The sequence below is a fragment of the Opisthocomus hoazin genome, chromosome 13 (assembly GCF_030867145.1).
Source record: "Opisthocomus hoazin isolate bOpiHoa1 chromosome 13, bOpiHoa1.hap1, whole genome shotgun sequence".
In the NCBI taxonomy this organism is placed as follows: Eukaryota; Metazoa; Chordata; class Aves; order Opisthocomiformes; family Opisthocomidae; genus Opisthocomus; species Opisthocomus hoazin.
In genome coordinates this window covers 18,588,617-18,606,313 of record NC_134426.1, presented here as the reverse complement: position 1 = coordinate 18,606,313, position 17,697 = coordinate 18,588,617, and the positions used below count along the sequence as shown (strand labels likewise).

Here is a 17,697-nt window from a genome sequence, read left to right as displayed (position 1 = left end):
AGATGGCTTTGGAGCGGGCGTCCCCACCCCAGCACGGCCAATGGGCTCTGTTTCACCAAAGTTTATTTATAGAACAACCTGCCTAAACGTGACGGAGCCCTGGCCCAGGCTGCCCAGGGAGGTTGTGGAGTCTCCTTCTCTGGAGATATTCCAGACCCGCCTGGCCGCGGTGCTGTGCAGCCTGCTCTGGGTGACCCTGCTTCGGCAGGGGGTTGGGCTGGGGGACCCACAGAGGGCCCTGCCAACCCCCAACATTCTGTGATTCTGTGAAACCGCTTCTTCCCATTTCCAGGCGTTCTGCCATTTCCCAGGTTAGGAAACGCATTTTTCCCCGCTCCGCCCTGTCGCCATCCCAGGGATGCAGTGGGAGCCCTGCCCGCCCACCTCCCTGGTGGTCCTCTGTGGGGGTCTTCTGGATGAAGGCTCTCGTAGTCCTCCTCGTCGTGTGCTTTCCACCTTGGGCCCAACAGTGCTGAGCTGTCCGTGTTGACGGAGTTCTGAGCCGCCAATCCAGTGTCAGCTAGAGGGGGGCTCCTTACAGACAGAAGGGTTCTGGTTACCAGTGCTGACCAGTCCCCGTCTCTTTTACCTGGCTGGCCCCAGTCCTTGTTAGCTACCTTTGAGCTCACAGCAGTCCTGGTTAGCCAGGTTACAAAGCATAGGACCAGACTAAATGTCAGCGGTTAACCCTTGCCTCAACGTGGCTGCCAAGATATGTAACAAAATCAGACTAAAGCTATAGCAAAATCCAACTAAATGTCAATTATTTCCCGCATCAGGAGTGCGCAGCGCTGGCGGAGCACTCCTCGCTTTCCAGGCCGTTTTCTGCGCTCTTCCCAAAGACCTTTTCCCTACTTCGGTTGCCCACAGCTGCCGGAACGCTCCTCCCCAAGGGCGGGGAGAGGACACCGAGCCGTGTCGTTTTTTGCAAGAATAACTCCACCACGTTACACCAAAGCGGGGTCGGCGCTGCTGCCCCGCGGGGCCGGGTGGCGGACGTGAGAGCGGTCGGCAGGACACGCCGCGGGGCGTCGCGGGCTCATGTTTGCCTCTCGCCTGCCGCAGTGGAGATCCAGCGCTGCACGCAAGACCTGGCTGCCGGGGCGCGCTCGGCCTCGCTGGGAGAGCTGCCAGCCCCCGAGCCGAAGAGGGATCAACACGACCACAGAGCAGGGGCAACAGGTCGGCACGGAGGAGAAGCAAGTATCAGAAGAGCTGAAAATGCCCCTTGCAGGGAGAGAAACTGAAACCCTCTTCCGAGAGCAGCCCAAGACTGGGAACCAGTATCTGGAAGACGCTTTGCTTCGCAGTTACTTGAAAACACACCTTCCTCCCCAGGTCTGGCTTGCATGTTTGTGTTTCTGTGCGTACGCACTACGGTGCTGGCTAAGTCACTGCTTCAGACCATGAACTGAATGTTTCTCTGAGCCCTTTTGTGCCTTCGGGCGTTTAACTGGGGGGAATTTATCAGCATTCTTTAAAACTTGTTTTCTTCCAGTCAGTGCCGGGGTGAAAAATCCTGCCGGGACATAGAGAGAAACGGAAAGGGCTTGGTAGGCTGCTGGGAGTGGTCTGGGTGTTGCAACAAGGGCGTTGTTTTGGGATTCTCACTGTCAGAGTACATTGTCTGGTCACCCAGAGTAAGAAATTTCAGAGCAAGGGAAAAAACAAAGGTGCTTCCAGACTCTGCCGTGCACAGTGCGCTCCTCTCCCCTGGGGAAGCAGGACTTTTAGGGAAATTTCTGTCCGAAGGAATGGGGCTGGCCTCAGCGCTGGAGGATGCACAGGCCCTGTGGGGTTCGCTTGTCCTCAGCACGGGGCGCTGGCTTTCCTGGGTTGATGTCGGGAGGGGGAAGGCTCCGTACAGACGCAGGGGTGCAGAGAGCTGGGGTGGGACCCGGAGCTGCGGGCCCTGTTCCGTGCGGTCCCCTCCTGCCGGGACGCCCAGGAGGAGGCGGCTCACCGCACTGGCTGTCCTCTGCCATCACCCCAAGGACTGCCGCTGCCTCCCGCTTCTCCAGCACCCGCTCTTGTGGGGCAGTGTGACCCGTCTCCGCGGTTCACTCCGGCAGAAGCCATGCCACGACGGGTGCAGCCAGCGGCTGAGCAGAGTGGCAGAACCTGGTTTTGGGTGACGCTCCCCCTGACACTGCTTGCTCTCCAGCTCTGTGAGGCCTTGCAGATGTGGGGTAGTGAGGGTGCGGCGGCAGCGCTGGGAGCTTGCTTTTGTCACAGCCATCCCGAGAGACGGGAATGAGACCTCTCTCAGCACCGCTGTGGCCTTCTGGCCAGAAGACTGGGGAAAGGAGGATGGCTTTGGGCAACCGTGAAGACGGTGCTCCTAATCTGCACCTCTGGGAGAAGGAGGATTCAGATCTCTGGAAGAACAAAAGGATCAGTGATGCCTTTCGCCAAGGTTGAGAGCTGCTCTCGGCTCCTTCCCCAAAGAGAGAAAGCGGCTGCAAAATGGTCTAGAGAACCAGCAGCCTCTCGCTCCCGTTTCGGTGCTGGTCCCCGCGGGGCAGTGTTGCCTCGCTGCTGGAAGGAGAGCCCTGCCGCTGCTGCCTGCTGCCTGCAGCACCCGCTTCTCTGCGGCCTGGGGAGCACCTTCCTCTGCAGGGGAGCAGCCGCAGACCCAGCTTTCTGCGTCCCACCAAAGCAGACGCCCTGCTGGCGGTCGATTCCTGCTGTACTGTTCGCCTGCGTTCGCCAGTGAACACAGAAATTTTCCTGGAACGGAGGAAAAGATTGCTTGCTTTGAAGGCGATTTCTGGAGAACACAGAAGGCAGCACCTGCTTTGTCTGGGCAAAGCAGAAGAGAGGTATCTGTTGGTCTTCGATCCCCCTGAAGATACGCCCTTTAATGTAAACGATGATCTGTTTGCACTCTTCGGGTGCAGCAATTCGCACATTTCCAGCATATTCATCCCTGGGACATCACAGGACAGATCAGGGTGACCGAGACCACCTGGCAGCTGCTGCTAGGCGGTGGCTTCAGCCCTGAGCCTGATGGCCTGCAGATGCCCCCTCCGTATCCTGGTGTACGTCTCATGGAGCACCCAGCCTCCTGCATGTTACATTCGGCAGTCACAAATGCAGGCGCTCTGATTCGGTTCTTTTGCCTTGGAAATCAACACACTCCCTTGGGCAGCACAGGGGGGGTTTGTAAGGCTGCGTGTGCTCGGGGCACGAGCTCACAGGCATCTGGGGGTTTTCAGAAAGTGTGGGTGTGAAGGGACTCTTGTAGTTTGAGTTCACCGTAGTGTGCTGACCACAAGACCTGTCTGGTAGACTCATACTCTTCTGCCCACAAAAACTGCCAGCTAAACAGTTCAAAGGTTCTTCTGCTTCAGGGGTCAGTGAACTCCATGAACCTTGGATTCTTAGGTTATGCCTCTAAAACAACTTTCAAAGTGCTGTCAAGAGATGATAAGCGTTGGAGGCATACACCCGTCCCAGCTGAGCTCCACCGCCAGCGCACAGGAGGCATTTTGTGATTTTTAATGCGGGGTATTTCACCGTTCAGCTGAGGGAAAACTGGCTGGTTTGAGGAAGGAGACTTCCAGACTCCTGACTGGACAGCGTGCGCTGGATCCTCATTACGGATGCTGAACGGCAGCATGGTGAAGGGATCAATCACACAGGATGGGGTTTAATGAAAAGTCAATACAGGGGGAAGCAGGGAAAGGAAGAAGCAGTGTTTGTATTTCATGAATATCAAATTAATGTGATTTATAGTTGCACCGGTTTGGGTACAGCAACTATGGCATTCATCTCCACTATTGTTGTATTGAGGAGGAAACAAGCATCTCTTGAGAGGGTAGAGAGCAGCAAATAATACTCCTCTGATGAAAGATCAGGTGCTTCTGTGACCCTCATTACAGTCTTGGATGTATTTATGCTAACGAGGGTCCAACAGTGCTAGCTGTTGTGTCCACCTGGCCTGATTTTAATCATCTGTAAGTCAGGTTATTTAAGTCTGGGCAGCTTCGCTAGGCTTTGGCCACAGATGGTGAAGAGCACTTGCAGAAGGCAACTCCTGTCACCTTAAGAGAAGTACCCGGGAGGGTTGGAATGAATCCCTCCTCTGCGGGTGCCGGTTCCCCCCGTTAGCTACGGACAGGCTGCTCCGTCCCAGGCAGCCAAGCCCGATGGGAAGGAGGGCCCGTGAATCCTCACCCAGGGCCCTTCAGGAAGCTGGATGCAGAGATTTGACTCTAGACACCCTGCGTGCCAGGCTGAAGTGCAAATGATTGCACCGTCCCTCCTTTTCTAATCGGATGGGCAGGTAACTACCGAGCCAGTGGAAGTTTTCCAATACAGACGAAGGCTCTCTGCTTTTGGCAGCTCTTCCCCTGGCATTCTGCTGCAGCAGTAAATCACGGGTGGCTGAGGTTGGAAGGAGCTCTGGAGACCGTCTCGTCCAACCCCCCTGCTCGTGTGCATCTGTGCCGTTCTCAGCCCTGATACTAAAGCTCTTCTGTCTTTCGTAAAATGCAAAGATGCTGCCAAAAGTAACTTGAAAAAATGGTTTTAGAAAAAAAGAAAGGTGACAGCTGAGCACAGCTGTGCCAGCCGAGGTGAAGAGGCAAGCTGTCCTGCTGCGTCACAGACCACACGGAAGGGCCGAGTGGCACGAGACCACTAGCACCGCAGGACCGGTGGCCAGTCCGCTGCCTCTCCAGCTAGGGCCAAGGCTCCTTGCCATCCAGGGCCATGCTGAAGGGCTCTTCTTGTGGCTTCACAGGTGCTGGAGGAGGTGAGCCAGGACCTGGAGAGGTTTGGAAACCGTCTGCTCACCAAGATCATACCTCTAGGATGGGAATGCGAGTTGAACCCCCCTGTGTTTCAGCAGTACGATGCCTGGGGGCAGCGGGTGGATCGCATCGTCACCTGCTCGGCCTGGAGAAGGATGAAAGAGGTTGCAGCTGAAGAGGGGCTGATTGCTGAGGCGTATGAGAGAAGATACTCCAACTGGAGGTAACTGGGGGAGAATGGGAGAGACTCGGTGCCTTGCTGGTTGTTCTCAGCAGCGTATACCGAGCATCCTCCAGGACTGAACTTGCTGTGTAATGGGTAGCAGATGATGCATGGACAAAGCACACCTACTGCTGTACTGAACAGCAGTGTCTGTCCACTGTAATGTTCCACATCGGCAATGACAAGCCGTAACTAATGGTCTGCAGTTGATCTTAATATTCCTTCATGTCACCTTCCTGATTCTGGGGCCTGGCAGCTCCCTGCACTGCTCCAGCTTTACATGCATTAGTTGTAACGCAGATAAAGGTCTGGGATTTTACTTGCAGCTTCACTGTATTCCAGCCTCTGGAGACAGACCCGCAATTCTTATTTTTAAAAACTGCACTTAATGTGCACCAGCTGGCCAGCAACGCCTTCCCCCAGCCTTGCACTGGTGGTCCCTCTGGGACAGAGAAACCCTGCTGCTCCTCTTCTCTCTTCCCGGCTGAAACAGTTTTTGCCCTCTCAGAAATGAGCGGTCTGCTTCTCACCTGTTTGGTCTGTATTTTGTCCCTCTCTTCCTAGTCAAGACGTTTTATCCTCCTGCTGCTGAACTGCTCCATAACCTGCCTGTTACCACTCTCTCTTCCCTAGCCGTCTGCATCAGGCTGTCAAGCTGTACCTGTTCTCAAGCGCCTCTGGAGGCTTCAGCTGCCCGCTGGCCATGACTGATGGGGCAGCCAAAGTCATTGAGGTATGAGCTCAGGCGGTCTCCAGGGCACAGCCCACTCCCTGGCAGCACTGGGTAGAGACTGGAGCACCAGCCGAGGAGGAGGAGAGCTGGCCTGCCATCTGGCCCTTCCTTGCTCTGTGACTCAGCGCCGTCTCCCACTGCCTCTCCTTTAGTGACACAGGCTTTGTGCCAAGGCTAGCTTTTCTGTTTACATACAACACTCGTACGAGGCCTTTGCTGCACATGAAACCTGTGGTAGCTGGAAAGGTGTCCCCTGTGTGTTTACTGCAAGGTAGTTTGTTCTCCTGTCCCTTGTGTGGAGTGGCAGTTGGATGTCTTGGGCCAGATCCATACCTGGTGTAAATTAACCTTTCCCAGTCTGAAGGTCTGGCTCTGCGTCTTGATGATACCATTTGCACCACATAACTGGCTATGTAGGGTGCCGAGAAAAGCTAGCCCTGAAGTTGCTAGCCCTGGGCATTTTAGTTCAACAAAAAGAAAAAAAGAATAAGGCAGTTACCTCTTTCCTGCCGCTCTTCGGGTGCTGGTGACAGCCAGCACACGTGGACATGTGCCGACGCCCTAGCACACGTGCTGTTTTGAAAGATCTCTGCCCAGATGTCCAGCGGCGCAGAAATCCGAGGGGGTAGGGCTGCTCAGCACTCCCCTTCGTGACACCGGCCGGCACCTTCTGTCTGCGCAGGGCTCCAGCAGCCGGGAGCGAGCTGGGCAGTTGCGCAGGCTCGCAGCAGTACGCGCAGACGCACCGCAGTGCGGCACACGCAGTGCCTCGCTCGCCCGCTTGCAGACCGTCCGTTCAGAGCTAGGAGACACCAGTGCTAGTTAAGGCAACTGCCTAATTTCATCTACTGTGTTGTAGTCATCTTAGTTTCTTTTCCCTCCCCCAAAACAGTCACTAGGTACTCCTGCATCTCTGAAAAGTGCTTTTGACCGTCTGACATCCCGTGACCCCAAAAAGTTCTGGACCTCTGGCCAGTGGATGACTGAGCGCAGGGGAGGCTCAGATGTCGGTATGTGTTCTGAGGTGGGAAGCAACTGCAGCAGCAGCTAGATGTGTTAGCAGGAACAGAGACAATGAAGGGTGCGGGGAACTTGGAAAGCCAGGTAGCTGATGTAGGAAACTTCAGCAGAAGTCACCCAAATCCTCTGCATAGCTCTGCTTTTTAACCAGCAAAAGGCCCAACTTCTCTCCACTGATGCACACAGTGTGCACGCCGGCAGGTACAGAGCTGTGTTCTTTGCACAGATGACACACCGATGTCTACCTCTATCATCCAAACCTTGAGCAAGACAGTCAGAGCCATCCCAGCAGGGACTAAGAAAGCATTCGTGGCCTTCAACTCTTATTCCCTGGCTAATGACAGCAATAGCATGATGAGCCAGGAAACCTCAGAACTCGGCTGCAGAGACAGAAATGTGGAAGGAGAGTCACCTCCATCTGATGAAGCTGCAGTTGGTTTCCCAGTGGAAGAAGTGAAAGGGTCAGCTGTGAGGTGAAAGATGTGCATCATTGCAGGACTCCTGATTCCACAGCGCCCTTTGTTGTTCTTGGCCGTGGTAGCTCCTACAGCAATGGACACATTGGATTATACGCTGTGGTGCGTTCTGCTCACAAAGCACTTCATGACCAGCAGCTAACCTGGAGCAATTGCTGGAAAGGCTCGCAATTAAACAGAGCGTATTTCTTTCCTAGTACTTAATTCTGGCTGCATTGCTTATCCAGGGTCAACGAAATAGATCAGCAGCTAATCCATACTCCATCTTGATAGCAAGAGGTGACTTAAGAGCTGCTGCTTAAACTGAAAATCAGCACTGATTGATACAGAAGTTCCCATAAAGCCAAGATGATCTTCTCCTTTCTTGCAGCTAACGGCACCGAGACGGTGGCCAGAAAGCAGCCAGATGGCACATACCATCTCTATGGTTTTAAATGGTTTACCTCGGCTGCTGATTCAGATGTGACGTTAACCCTGGCCAGGGTAGCAGATGCTGAAGGACAAGTAAAACAGGTCTGTTTGATGGTGGAATGGGTGCAGGAGCAGGAACATTCTTTTTCTTCCTTGTGTCACTGTAATTAAATCCTCTTTGCATGCTTTTTTTAACGGCCCCAGGGTTCCAGCGGCCTGTCCCTGTTCTTCCTGAAGGTTCGAGATGAGGAGGGGAAGCTGAACAGCATCCAAGTGCAAAGGCTGAAAGACAAGCTGGGCACGCGGCAGATGGCAACGGCAGAGCTGTGGCTAGATGGAGCTAAAGCAGAGCTAGTACGTAAGGTTTCACCTTCCTCTTGGGACTGGGCTGGCTTGGCACGGCAGAGCAGTCACGGGGGTTTTGGGAGTGGTACCGACTGAAGATTTCGTTCCTTTATTCCTTGACGCTCTCAGATCTCCACAGAGGGTCGTGGAGTGGCCTCCATCTCCAACATGCTGAACATAACTCGGATCCACAACGTCATTGGTGCAGTATCTTACATGAGAAGGTAAAGGCAGCATGGATCCCCCCAGAGCTGAAGGAGCAGCTTATCGGGACAAGGGGACTTTGCAATGCTTGGCATTGCAGCCGACGGACACCTAATGCCTTTACTGGCATAGGTCTGGAAGCCAGCAGTGCTGGAGAACGTTGGCCTGTGGGTGGGTGACCTAGGCTGGTGTGCTGCAGCTGAGCAGGGTTCTTCCAGTGGGGGTGGCTGGAAGGGAACGCTCGGAAGTGGAAGGTTGCTGGTCTGACTCCTTTCCCTGGCCGTATTCTCTCCAGGATGATCAGTCTGAGCAGGGAGTACGCCTGTCGGCGGGTTGCCTTTGGGAAGCTCCTCAAGGACCATCCCCTGCACATGCAGACGATAGCCCGGATGGAGGTGAGGCATTTGGGAGCCAAGCTGAACCTGTGGGTTAGAAGAAGGCACACAGTTCTCCTCCTCTAACCCATCCAGGCACTACTTTTCTTAAGTGGTGCAACACCAACGCTTGCCCTTGGGCTGCAGTAGATCCATGTAAATTTTTTAAATGGTATTTAAAAATCCTCTTGCAAGGTGGGTAGAGGGAAAGTGGTCAACATCTGTCAAAGATAACTTAAAGCTCCAGCATCTCCTAGCCTGTGGCCAGAACTCCATCCCTGAAAGGCCATATCCTGTATAGTCCGACAGCACATCATTATGCACAGGGGCTATGGAGCTCCGTATCCCGATGCTTCCCAAATCACAAATGCCAGGAAAGTAAGTTGCTCGGCAAGAAATCTGCCAAAGACCTTGCAGATCCTGGTGCTCAGAGGTTGGCCATCAGATGTGCGGTCTCGTGTCCCTTACCCTCGCAAAGGATGTGGATTTGTGACCTGGATGCCTGACAGGAGCGGTGGTAAGTCTCCGAGTAGGGCTGATGAAGTGGCATTGCCCCTTTCCTCATGCGGGACTGCGGTGTCCAGGAGAGGCAGCTCCAGATTACCATTACTGTGTCAGGCTTTGTGCCTTGACTGCTCAGTGGCCTTTGTCTCTGAAGCTGTGGGTCTGTCGGGGCAGGGGTGGCCTTTTGCCCAGGTCCAAGTGTTGCACAGCCCTTCAAGACAGTCTCATGGCACCTCAGCAGACCAGGCTGGAATCGGCCTGAGTCAAAAGACCTTGCCAGTGAAGCTCCCCACTCCTCTGCTCGCAGGTGCAGACACGAGGGGCTTTCCTTCTGCTTATGGAGATCGTTCGGCTGCTCGGACTTGCAGAAACCAACATGGCGAGCGAGCAAGACCAGCTTCTCATGAGGCTGCTGATACCAGTCGCCAAGCTGTACACTGGGAAGCAGGTACGGAACAGCCGCTTTGAGCCTGGAGTGGGGCTGCGCGGCACAGTAGCAACCGCAGCGCTGGAAAGCGGCGTGACCAACACGGCCAACGTGAAGGGCAGCGATGGCAGGGGGTACCGGCACCGAGCTCTAGCCGCAGGGCCTGCAGCAGTTACTGCTCTGCGCTTGGGCTGGAGATGGTGGGTCGGAGACCTGTCCCTTTGCTCTCAAGGCCACAGATCAGCCGTCCGATCAGGACGGATGGAGTGAGCACTCCACGTGTCGCAGAGGAATGCTGCTGTGGCTGCCCCGAGACCAAGGTGGGACACTGGGCCACAGGGAACATCTTTCCTCTCGTTACGAATACATAGAAGGTTGTTCATAGCTTACCATTAGCCTTAACTCCAGGGGTCTGTCCCTCTTCTGACTGTCCTCAGCTTAAATACACAGAAGCTTGCACACCACAGGCACGTGGAAGGTAAAGACTCTCCTGGACCGCAGACACTTACTCCCATGCACCAAGCAAACCACAGGTCCATCCTTACCTCGCGAGGCCAGCCTCTCCCTGCGCCTCCTCCCCAGGTCGGACTGTTCCTGCAGGTCCTCTCGGTGTTACTCAGTCTCCAGTCCGCGGGCTGCTCCTCCCGCACATAAAGAGCAACGTGCCCCGGCTAATCAGCGGGATCCCGACAGTCCCGTCCCAGCAGCAACTGCTGAGCCAGGTTAGAGCTTCTGGCTGCTCTTTCCCCTTGTGCAACGGATCACGTCAGCTCTCCACATTTTGCAGGCTTCTGCCGTGGTTGTTGAGGCAATGGAGAGCTTCGGAGGACAAGGTTACATGGAGGATACAGGCTTGCCAGTCATCATCCGCGACACTCTGGTAAGAAAGCAGCAGCAGAAGCTCCTGTGTGTCAAAGACATGCTCAAAGACAAAGACAACCCCCCCCTGACTGGCTCCAGGCATGACAGCTCTTCCCCAGTTGCCTTCCTGCTGAGACCACTCATCATCAGGGAGGGAACATGATCTGTTCCCGGTGCTGGGGTTGTTTCCTAGCTCAGTAATGGAGCCGGGCCCCTGGCTGGCATCACCACTGCTCCTTTCTGCTGGTGGTGAGGCAAGAAATCTCGGGAGATTTCCTCGATGCCCCTTAGCCTTGGCCCATGGCTTTGTTTCCTCTTGTCCCCCTTCACTGCAGTTGCTCCAAAAGGCTGCTTCATGCTCTTCCAGCCTTTGCTACCCCACAGGTGCTGTCCATATGGGAGGGGACAACAAATATCCTGTCCCTTGATGTCCTGCGATCCCTCACCAAGAGTCAAGGAGAGGTGATGGCTGTGTTCTTCTCTGCAGTGCAGGTGAGCCCACACCAGAAGCACCGGTCAGTGTGATCTGCCCACCTGGGCAGAATCCAGTTTGGTGTTTATGCTCCGTGCTGAGCCTGGTAGGGAGTACAACCAAAGTGAAAGCGTTAGCCAGGTATTCGGAAGGTGTCTCACAATTCTGCTCTTTAAATCGCACTTACAAAAGCAGAACACAAGCAGTGCTCATTCTGGGATCCTCGTGTGCTGCAGGAAACGCAGCCACTTTCATCTCAGCAGTGAGGGGTTTTGCATTGTCAGAGTTCCTCATGACAGGCACCAAAATAAGTACATTTTTAATGTGAAAGAGTCACCCTCCTGAATCCAAAATAATTTTGTGGTTTTGTTTCTTAACTGGAAAAACACCACAAGACTGCTGAATACTAAACCTTCACTAGAGCTACCGACTGCATTATGACTTTCCATTTTTATTCCCAATGAAAAGATGTCAAGAGCCAAAGGAATTCCATTGCCGTTCTCTGGCTTTATCTGCAGGCTGCTCTTTGAAAGGTGCTCAGATGACAGGCAGTCTCAGAGAGCTCAAAGCAGCTCAGAATTTCATGAAGGTAAATGAGCATCAGCCGGCTTGGTGCGTCCCATAAAGGGAGACAGGGACCAGCCTGAGAGGTACGACTGGCGTATCGGAGGGGGTTGTCTCCGGGATTAGGTTATTAACCCAGAGAGATCCAGATGAGCGCAGATACAGTGAGGGAATCCCGGGCATCCCAAGTGCTGGATTTGACTGCGCGTAGCCTTCACTTTCCCATCCAGACCCCATGAGAAGGGAAGGGTCTGGCTCACTGCACTCCCCGCGGCACTGACCGCTGGGGGTGTCTTTCGGAAACACACGAGGAAGAGCCTGACTCCTCCTCACCAGTGGCTGCAGTTGGCAGCTTCAGCTGCCTCAGCTGATGCTGTCCAGAGCACCTCTCCGACCTCCGGAGACGAGCGTCTTCTTGCCGTCCTCTCAGACAACTTTGGATAAGGAAAAATACCTCAAACAATTTGACTACCAAACAAGGCGGCCAAATCTGCTCGTAAGCAGGACCGAGCACACCTGCTAGTTAACAAGCCAGCCGGCCCAGCTGCTGACGAGCAGCAGTTTACTCTGACGGTAATGGAGCAGAGAAGGGAAGGAGAGGGTGGTAGGCTCTAAAAAGAACTTGGAAAGAAGCTGGCCTCCACAGGCTTACACTTCTGCTAATTTCAATGAGTACCCCACCAAGGTGCTGTGCTGCAGTCCTCGGAGCACCTCGCTGGTGCAGCTGAGAGGGCCCCTTCAGCTGCTTCACCACTGGATAATCTGGGAAGCATCACAGAACATAGCAACGTGATTCGGAGCAGGTACCTGCACAGCAGTAACACCACGTATTGAGATTGATTAATTAACGAGCTCATCACTGCTCTTGCGCTCCCACAAATCACGCTGTGTGCGAGATGGAGGGTGAACGAGCAAGCGCTGACTTTAAAGTAAGGCTTTAAAATAAATTCCAGTAAGTGCTGTTGCATTTGCTGCCTCCACGTCCACAGAGTGCGGCAACGGAGCCGCTGGCACGGGCTGAGCTGGGAGAGCCGCGTGGGTGCGCGGATTCTGGATAGAACGGATCGTGCGGGGCAAATTTAATGTGGACACATCGGAGCTCTTCCCGCACGCCTTCGGCAGCCAGGCACTGGGGAGGCAGACGGGGAGGTGTTTCTGCAGGGTGCCTCTGCGGCATCGGGCCGGCACGTGCCGAGTTCCTGCACCAGAACTGGAATTACACTCACGGGTGATAAACGACCTCTGTTGAGTCCAGGCGTCCCCATTTCAGTGGCCTCTGGGAGCCTGGCGCATTTTGAAACATCCTTCCCACACCCGTGTAGTGAGGAAATCAGCCCTTCATAAAGGGATTTTTACGGCTCCAACCCGTTTCCTTTCGACTGATGTGCACAAAACGAGTACAATTTACTTCATGTTTGTCCATCAGCGTTCTCAGCTGGCAGGTGTGCCAGGCAGCCTTGGTACAGCGCAGCACGTTGTCCTCTGCAGGTCACATCTCCAGGTAGCTTCCTCTCTGACCCCTCTGACCCCCATTTGTGCTTTTGTCCTGTCAGCCGCCTCTGCTGAAGGTGGGATCCCCCGTGCTGATGGTGCTGTGATCTAGGGGCAGGGACCCCATGTCGTAATTATCCTCAGGGAAAGGGGAATACAGAGAACTTCCTCATCTTTGCACAATGTCATTATGAGAAGCTGAATTTTTAGGGCTCCTGAGCCCCAGGGAGGTTTGTTAACAACCACCTTGTCCCGAGGGAATTGGTCTGCGAAGCCTCAGGAGAACACGTGGCGAGGAGAGCAAGTGTGAGGGACGGTCCTGGACTCCAGCTCCGCCGCGCTGAGGCTTTCAGGTGGCTACTGCACGGGGCAGGCATTTCATGTTGTGCTGAAAATTTATTGGAACTGGAATTTGGAGCCAGAGCACTGGGTGTGCTGCAGAATTCGATTACAACCTGACAAGTGACTCTCACGTAGCACCGGGGAATTACTTGATTATTGCCTTTTAGTCACTGTAGATTAAGCCTGGTCGCACCGCAGTGCAGCGTGCTGCTGAGTGCCGGTCCCGCCAGCGGCCGGCAGAGCTCAGAACCAACCGCCTTCTGCACCAAGCACGACCGCGCAGGGCCGAAACGCGAGCTGTGCATCCAACACACAACCCAAGACACGCGACAGTGTTCTCAGGCCCTTTTCAGATCATAACCACAACTTTAGCGCTGCAGGAAGTAAATCTAGGTTGTTAAAGTGAGACTGCGTGTTTGCTCGGAGCGTTAGCAGGAGACTTGTGCCTCCAGCCCTGCCTTGGATGTTCTCCCTCTTGCTGTATTTTTAAATACTCACAATTGGTCTTTCAGTAAAAGCCGTTCTGACAGTCTTGCTTGGTAGCTAGCGAGAGCAAACAGATGAGTGGCATCTCAAACTCCTGCAGTGAAAGCCAAAGGAATCGGAAATACTGGAGCTCTCAAGCTCTTCTGAGTTCTGGTGGTCTCGGTCAGAAGAGAACCGCGTGACTGGCAGAGCGGTGCCGCGTGCCTCCTGCGGTTACACCCTGCGGGCCCGGAGCCCGTCACCACGCAGGGGAGAACCAGGAGCTGCCTCCAGCATCGTCCCCGGGGCAGCTCTCAGACACAGGGGGGGATCTGGAAACACCCCACCTTCACCTTTCGGAAGATGCAGTGCTTTTGGTTGGGAAAAGGAGTGTAATCTGAAAAAAGAAAAGTGTAAATTATTGGAGAGCAAAGAGAAGACAATGTCTGTTTTTCCCCCTGAGGTTAAAATGATGCTTTTGCATCCCGGGTTGGTACTGCCCGGGTCGTCAGACCCCCGGCGCAGGGCAGCGGCAGGACGTAGCCTTCAGCAGCAGGGTGCTGGCAGCAGCGCCCGCGCCATCCCCGTGCTTGGCCTGAGGGCTGCCGGCTTCCACCCGCGCTGCTGGGAGCACGGCTGCGCCTCGGGGTCTCCGATCCCCGTCAGCAACAGGCTCCAAGCTGCCTTTCAGACAGCTTCTTGGCATTCTCTGGGCTCGGAGGGTTCTGCGGAGTTTATCTTGGCACTAGAGCTGACCGCTTTAACGACGATGTGTTTGTGTTTGCACAGCCTACGCCGCGAGCATCCCTGCACCGCGGTGCCTGGAGCGCGGCGCCTTGCGAGGATGGCGTTCTTCTTCTGCTAGCGGTCAGAGATCGCAGGGCAGCGGTGAGGCAGAAGGTGCCGCGCGCAGGCGCGCTGCGGAGAGCAGAACTGGGCTCAGCTGGCGCAGCCGCAGCCCTGCTGCGCAAAGAAGCTGCAGCTTCAGTGCTAGCGAGAGGAACCGCGTGATCACTTCAGCGCCGAAAACGTAAAATATGGTTCTGCACAGCAGATACTGATAGGCTTTAGCTTCATAAATAACCTGCAAATGAGACTAATTAACAAAAAGCACCTCCTAGCACCTGCTGCGCTACTCAATACGTACCGGTTCCGTCAGTGCAGGTCACCCTGCAGTTTTGCTGCGCAGAGACAGGTTTGCACGTCATCCGGACGTCACCCCAGCAAGCGAGGCCCCGGGGCTGAGCCCACCGGTGAACGCTCGCGGCCCCGCTCTGCTGTGCCAGAGCCCCGGCCCGAGTGCCGCGGTGGGACGCAGGGTCTGGAGGCCGGTGACGGCTGCGCGGGCGAGAGCTGGCTGCTTCTCCGCGTGCGTGGCTTCGGGGGCAGCCAGCCCGGCAGCTCCACGCAGAAGGCACGCTCTGTGTGTCCCGTCCCTCGCCAGAGGGAGTAACGTGGGACACAGCGACGAACGGCCGGCCTCTGCCGCTGCGTCCAGGCAGCCACGGCGATGCCGCGGCCAAAGAGCGACCGTTTTCGACTCTGTCGGCAGAGTATCGCTTGCACTTTCACACAGCCTTCGGGGCACTGGGAAGCAGCGGCGCGGCTCAGCCCGGGGAGCTGCTGGGCGTGCGTGCAGGCAGAGTTAACCACCCAACGCCCGTCAGAAGGAGCCGCTCTGGTCCTGGGGCCGTTCCCACTGACACGATGCGCACAGAAAAGCTGCTTTAGATCTGCGCCTTCCTGCCCGCACACAGCTCTGGCATCTTCGTGGAAGTGAAAATATAAAAATGGGAGAATCAGAACCTGATCTACAGGTGTGCGACTGGAGAGAGCTGGGGCTGCGACCCTGTCCCCGCGCGCAGCTGGAAGCCAGCACGGGACCAGCCCTGTGCAGGGCCTGGCTCACAGACTTCCCCGTCCCCAAGGCAAGGCTGCGAGTTCCCTTCTGGCAGCGTCCACCCTCCCGCTGCCGCGCTCCGGCTGCTCCCCGACAGCAGCGCCGGGTGCGGCCACCTCGATTGAAGCTTCCCGGCGGCAGCTCCCGGGCGCGCTCAGGATCTCGCCAGCCTCGTTTCCTCGCGGAAGGCGAATACACCGTCGTTCTTCCTGTGATTTTCTTTGCAGAAAAAACTGGAGCTGGCTTCGAGCAGGGTGGAACTGGAACCTGCCGTGAAGCGCACGCGGGCTGCTGTCGGCAGTCTCGCAGGGTTCCTGCGAGCAGCCGGATCCCAGCCAGCAGCGACCATGGAGCTAGCAGCAAGGGACTTCTCCTACGCCCTGGCAAGGATCTACGCAGGTAGGGGGAAAGATGGAAGCAAGGGGTTTCAGACCGGCAAAGGGCAGGCATCGGCCCTAGAAGGGCCTGGTTTCACACCTGCGGGGTGAAGGGTGGGGCTTTAAAAAAAGCTCGGTCCCCTCCTGCTTTCCAACTGAGGCGGCTCAGCCTGGGAAGCGCTGCTGAGGAGCAGCCACCCCGCACTTTTCCCGAGCCCAGGCTGTTCTGGCCGGAGCCCGGGAATGGCGCCTTCTCCTGCTCTTCCACAGGAGCTCTGCTGACTGAGCACGCAGCTCGGCCCGACGCTTCCCCCGCAGATGTCTCCACCGCTCAAAGGTAAGCGCAAACGTCCTCCAGCCCTGACTCTTTTGGACCATCTCTGGGGCAATGCAGGCGGCTTTGCTCTGCCTCGCCGAGCGATCTGCCCGCTGCCGCGGCGAGACCCCGGCGTCGGGTCGTCGTAGCTGGAGACAGACAGCATCCCAGGTGGGCTGCTGTCAGCGTCACGGCTTTCCCCGGCCCCGGGAGTCTCCATTCCAGCAGGGAGGAGAGGGATCTACCCTGGGCAGACCTGGGGCTGGAGCCAGCGCTGCTGGCGTGACGGGGCTTGGGCAAGCCGTCTGCGTCCTCTGTGCAGGTGGTGCGACCAGGAGCTGTGCCCGGTGGCCATGGAGTCGGAGCGGGGCAGCTACGAGGCCGGGGCAGCGCAGGCGGACAGCGCGCTGGTGTACGAGGGCAGCCCTGCCCGCAGCAGCCGGCTCTGACCGAAGGCGGGCGGCAAGCCGGAAAAACCCCCAAACCCTTGGACAGCCACGACGCGGAGGCACTGAGAGGGGCGTTTCACCGGGGACCGGACCAGATCCTCCCAGAATAACCCCCCACCGCACCGTCGGCTCCTGTCTGAAATCCATGGCCTTTGCGCCGAGTCACTAACGCAGCCCTGAGAGTCGGTCCGAGGCGTGGAAGCGTTCCGAGCATGCCGTAGGCGGAGGCTGAGTGGTCCCTGGTTCCGCAGCGAATGACTTGGCGCAGCAGCTTTTCAAATGCCAGCTGGTCCTCTCTTTAAAGAAAATCAAACTAAAAATTATTTCAAGCTGATTAAATACAGAAAAACACCGTTTGTCCCTGTTCACCTTCCTGCTTTCCAAGGCCACATGGGGTCTCCCGCCCCGGCACCCCCCAGGGATGGGGTTTCCCTCCGGGCAGCCCCTCCACCCGCCGTGGCTGCGGGGAGGGTACGTCCCCCCGCACGAGCCACCCCACGGGTGCTGCTGCGCAGGGTTCCAGACCCCCAGCTCCGCGGCGGATGGCGGCAGCTCGGGGGGTGCAACAAAGGCTTTGCCACCCCGACTTCCCGCATTCCCAGCCAAGGCTGCCGCGAAGCGAGGCAGTCGCGGGGCGCTGCTCGCTCTAGCTCGCGCCTTTGGCTTTCCCTTTTACGTTCTACCTCGTCTCACGCTTTGTGTTTACCTGTGATTAACCCGGAGCAGAGGCTTCACCGTCGCACGCGCCGTTGGGCGCCTCGTCCCTGCCACAGCCGCGAGCGCAGCTCCACCGCCAGCCGCGACGGCGAGGGAAACGCTCTCGATCTCCTGCAGCCCAGACGGGCGAGACGGGGATCCGCTGTCGGCCGCTCTGCGAACAGCCAGCACCCGCACCGCCACCGTTGCGCAAAGCTGTGCTGGGGCAGCTGGGGGGGAGGTGATTGCAATTGCATCACTCAAATTACAGCAAAACTCTGCAAGTTGGT

General features: G+C 56.4%; 1 protein-coding gene across 3 annotated transcripts; it reads left to right on the top strand.

Annotated features, from left to right (window-relative positions):
- Positions 1-903: 903 nt before the first annotated feature.
- LOC104339558 (acyl-CoA dehydrogenase family member 11) lies at positions 904-17,062 on the top strand. 3 transcript variants are annotated; one of them, XM_075434367.1, is made up of 14 exons: positions 904-1,338; positions 4,748-4,980; positions 5,614-5,713; positions 6,606-6,723; positions 7,580-7,722; positions 7,825-7,974; positions 8,095-8,189; positions 8,465-8,564; positions 9,355-9,495; positions 10,262-10,354; positions 10,720-10,827; positions 15,797-15,968; positions 16,217-16,283; positions 16,585-17,062. In XM_075434367.1, the coding sequence occupies exons 1-14, from the start codon at positions 1,042-1,044 to the stop codon at positions 16,709-16,711; spliced, it is 1,944 nt and encodes a 647-aa protein (XP_075290482.1). In that variant the 5' UTR covers positions 904-1,041; the 3' UTR covers positions 16,712-17,062. The 3 variants fall into 3 exon arrangements, with proteins under 3 accessions (XP_075290482.1, XP_075290483.1, XP_075290485.1); XM_075434368.1 differs by lacking the exons at positions 15,797-15,968; positions 16,217-16,283; positions 16,585-17,062 and adding an exon at positions 11,326-15,789; XM_075434370.1 differs by lacking the exons at positions 15,797-15,968; positions 16,217-16,283; positions 16,585-17,062 and having other exon boundaries at positions 10,703-10,827.
- Positions 17,063-17,697: the final 635 nt, after the last annotated feature.

Excerpts from the sequence above, each read along its gene's own strand:
- LOC104339558 (XM_075434367.1), top strand. The coding sequence starts at position 1,042 with ATGTTTGCCTCTCGCCTGCCGCAGTGGAGATCCAGCGCTGCACGCAAG. Across the intron at positions 8,565-9,354 it reads AGACGATAGCCCGGATGGAG|GTGCAGACACGAGGGGCTTT; the intron begins GTGAGGCATTTG and ends CTCTGCTCGCAG. Across the intron at positions 9,496-10,261 it reads AGCTGTACACTGGGAAGCAG|GCTTCTGCCGTGGTTGTTGA; the intron begins GTACGGAACAGC and ends CACATTTTGCAG.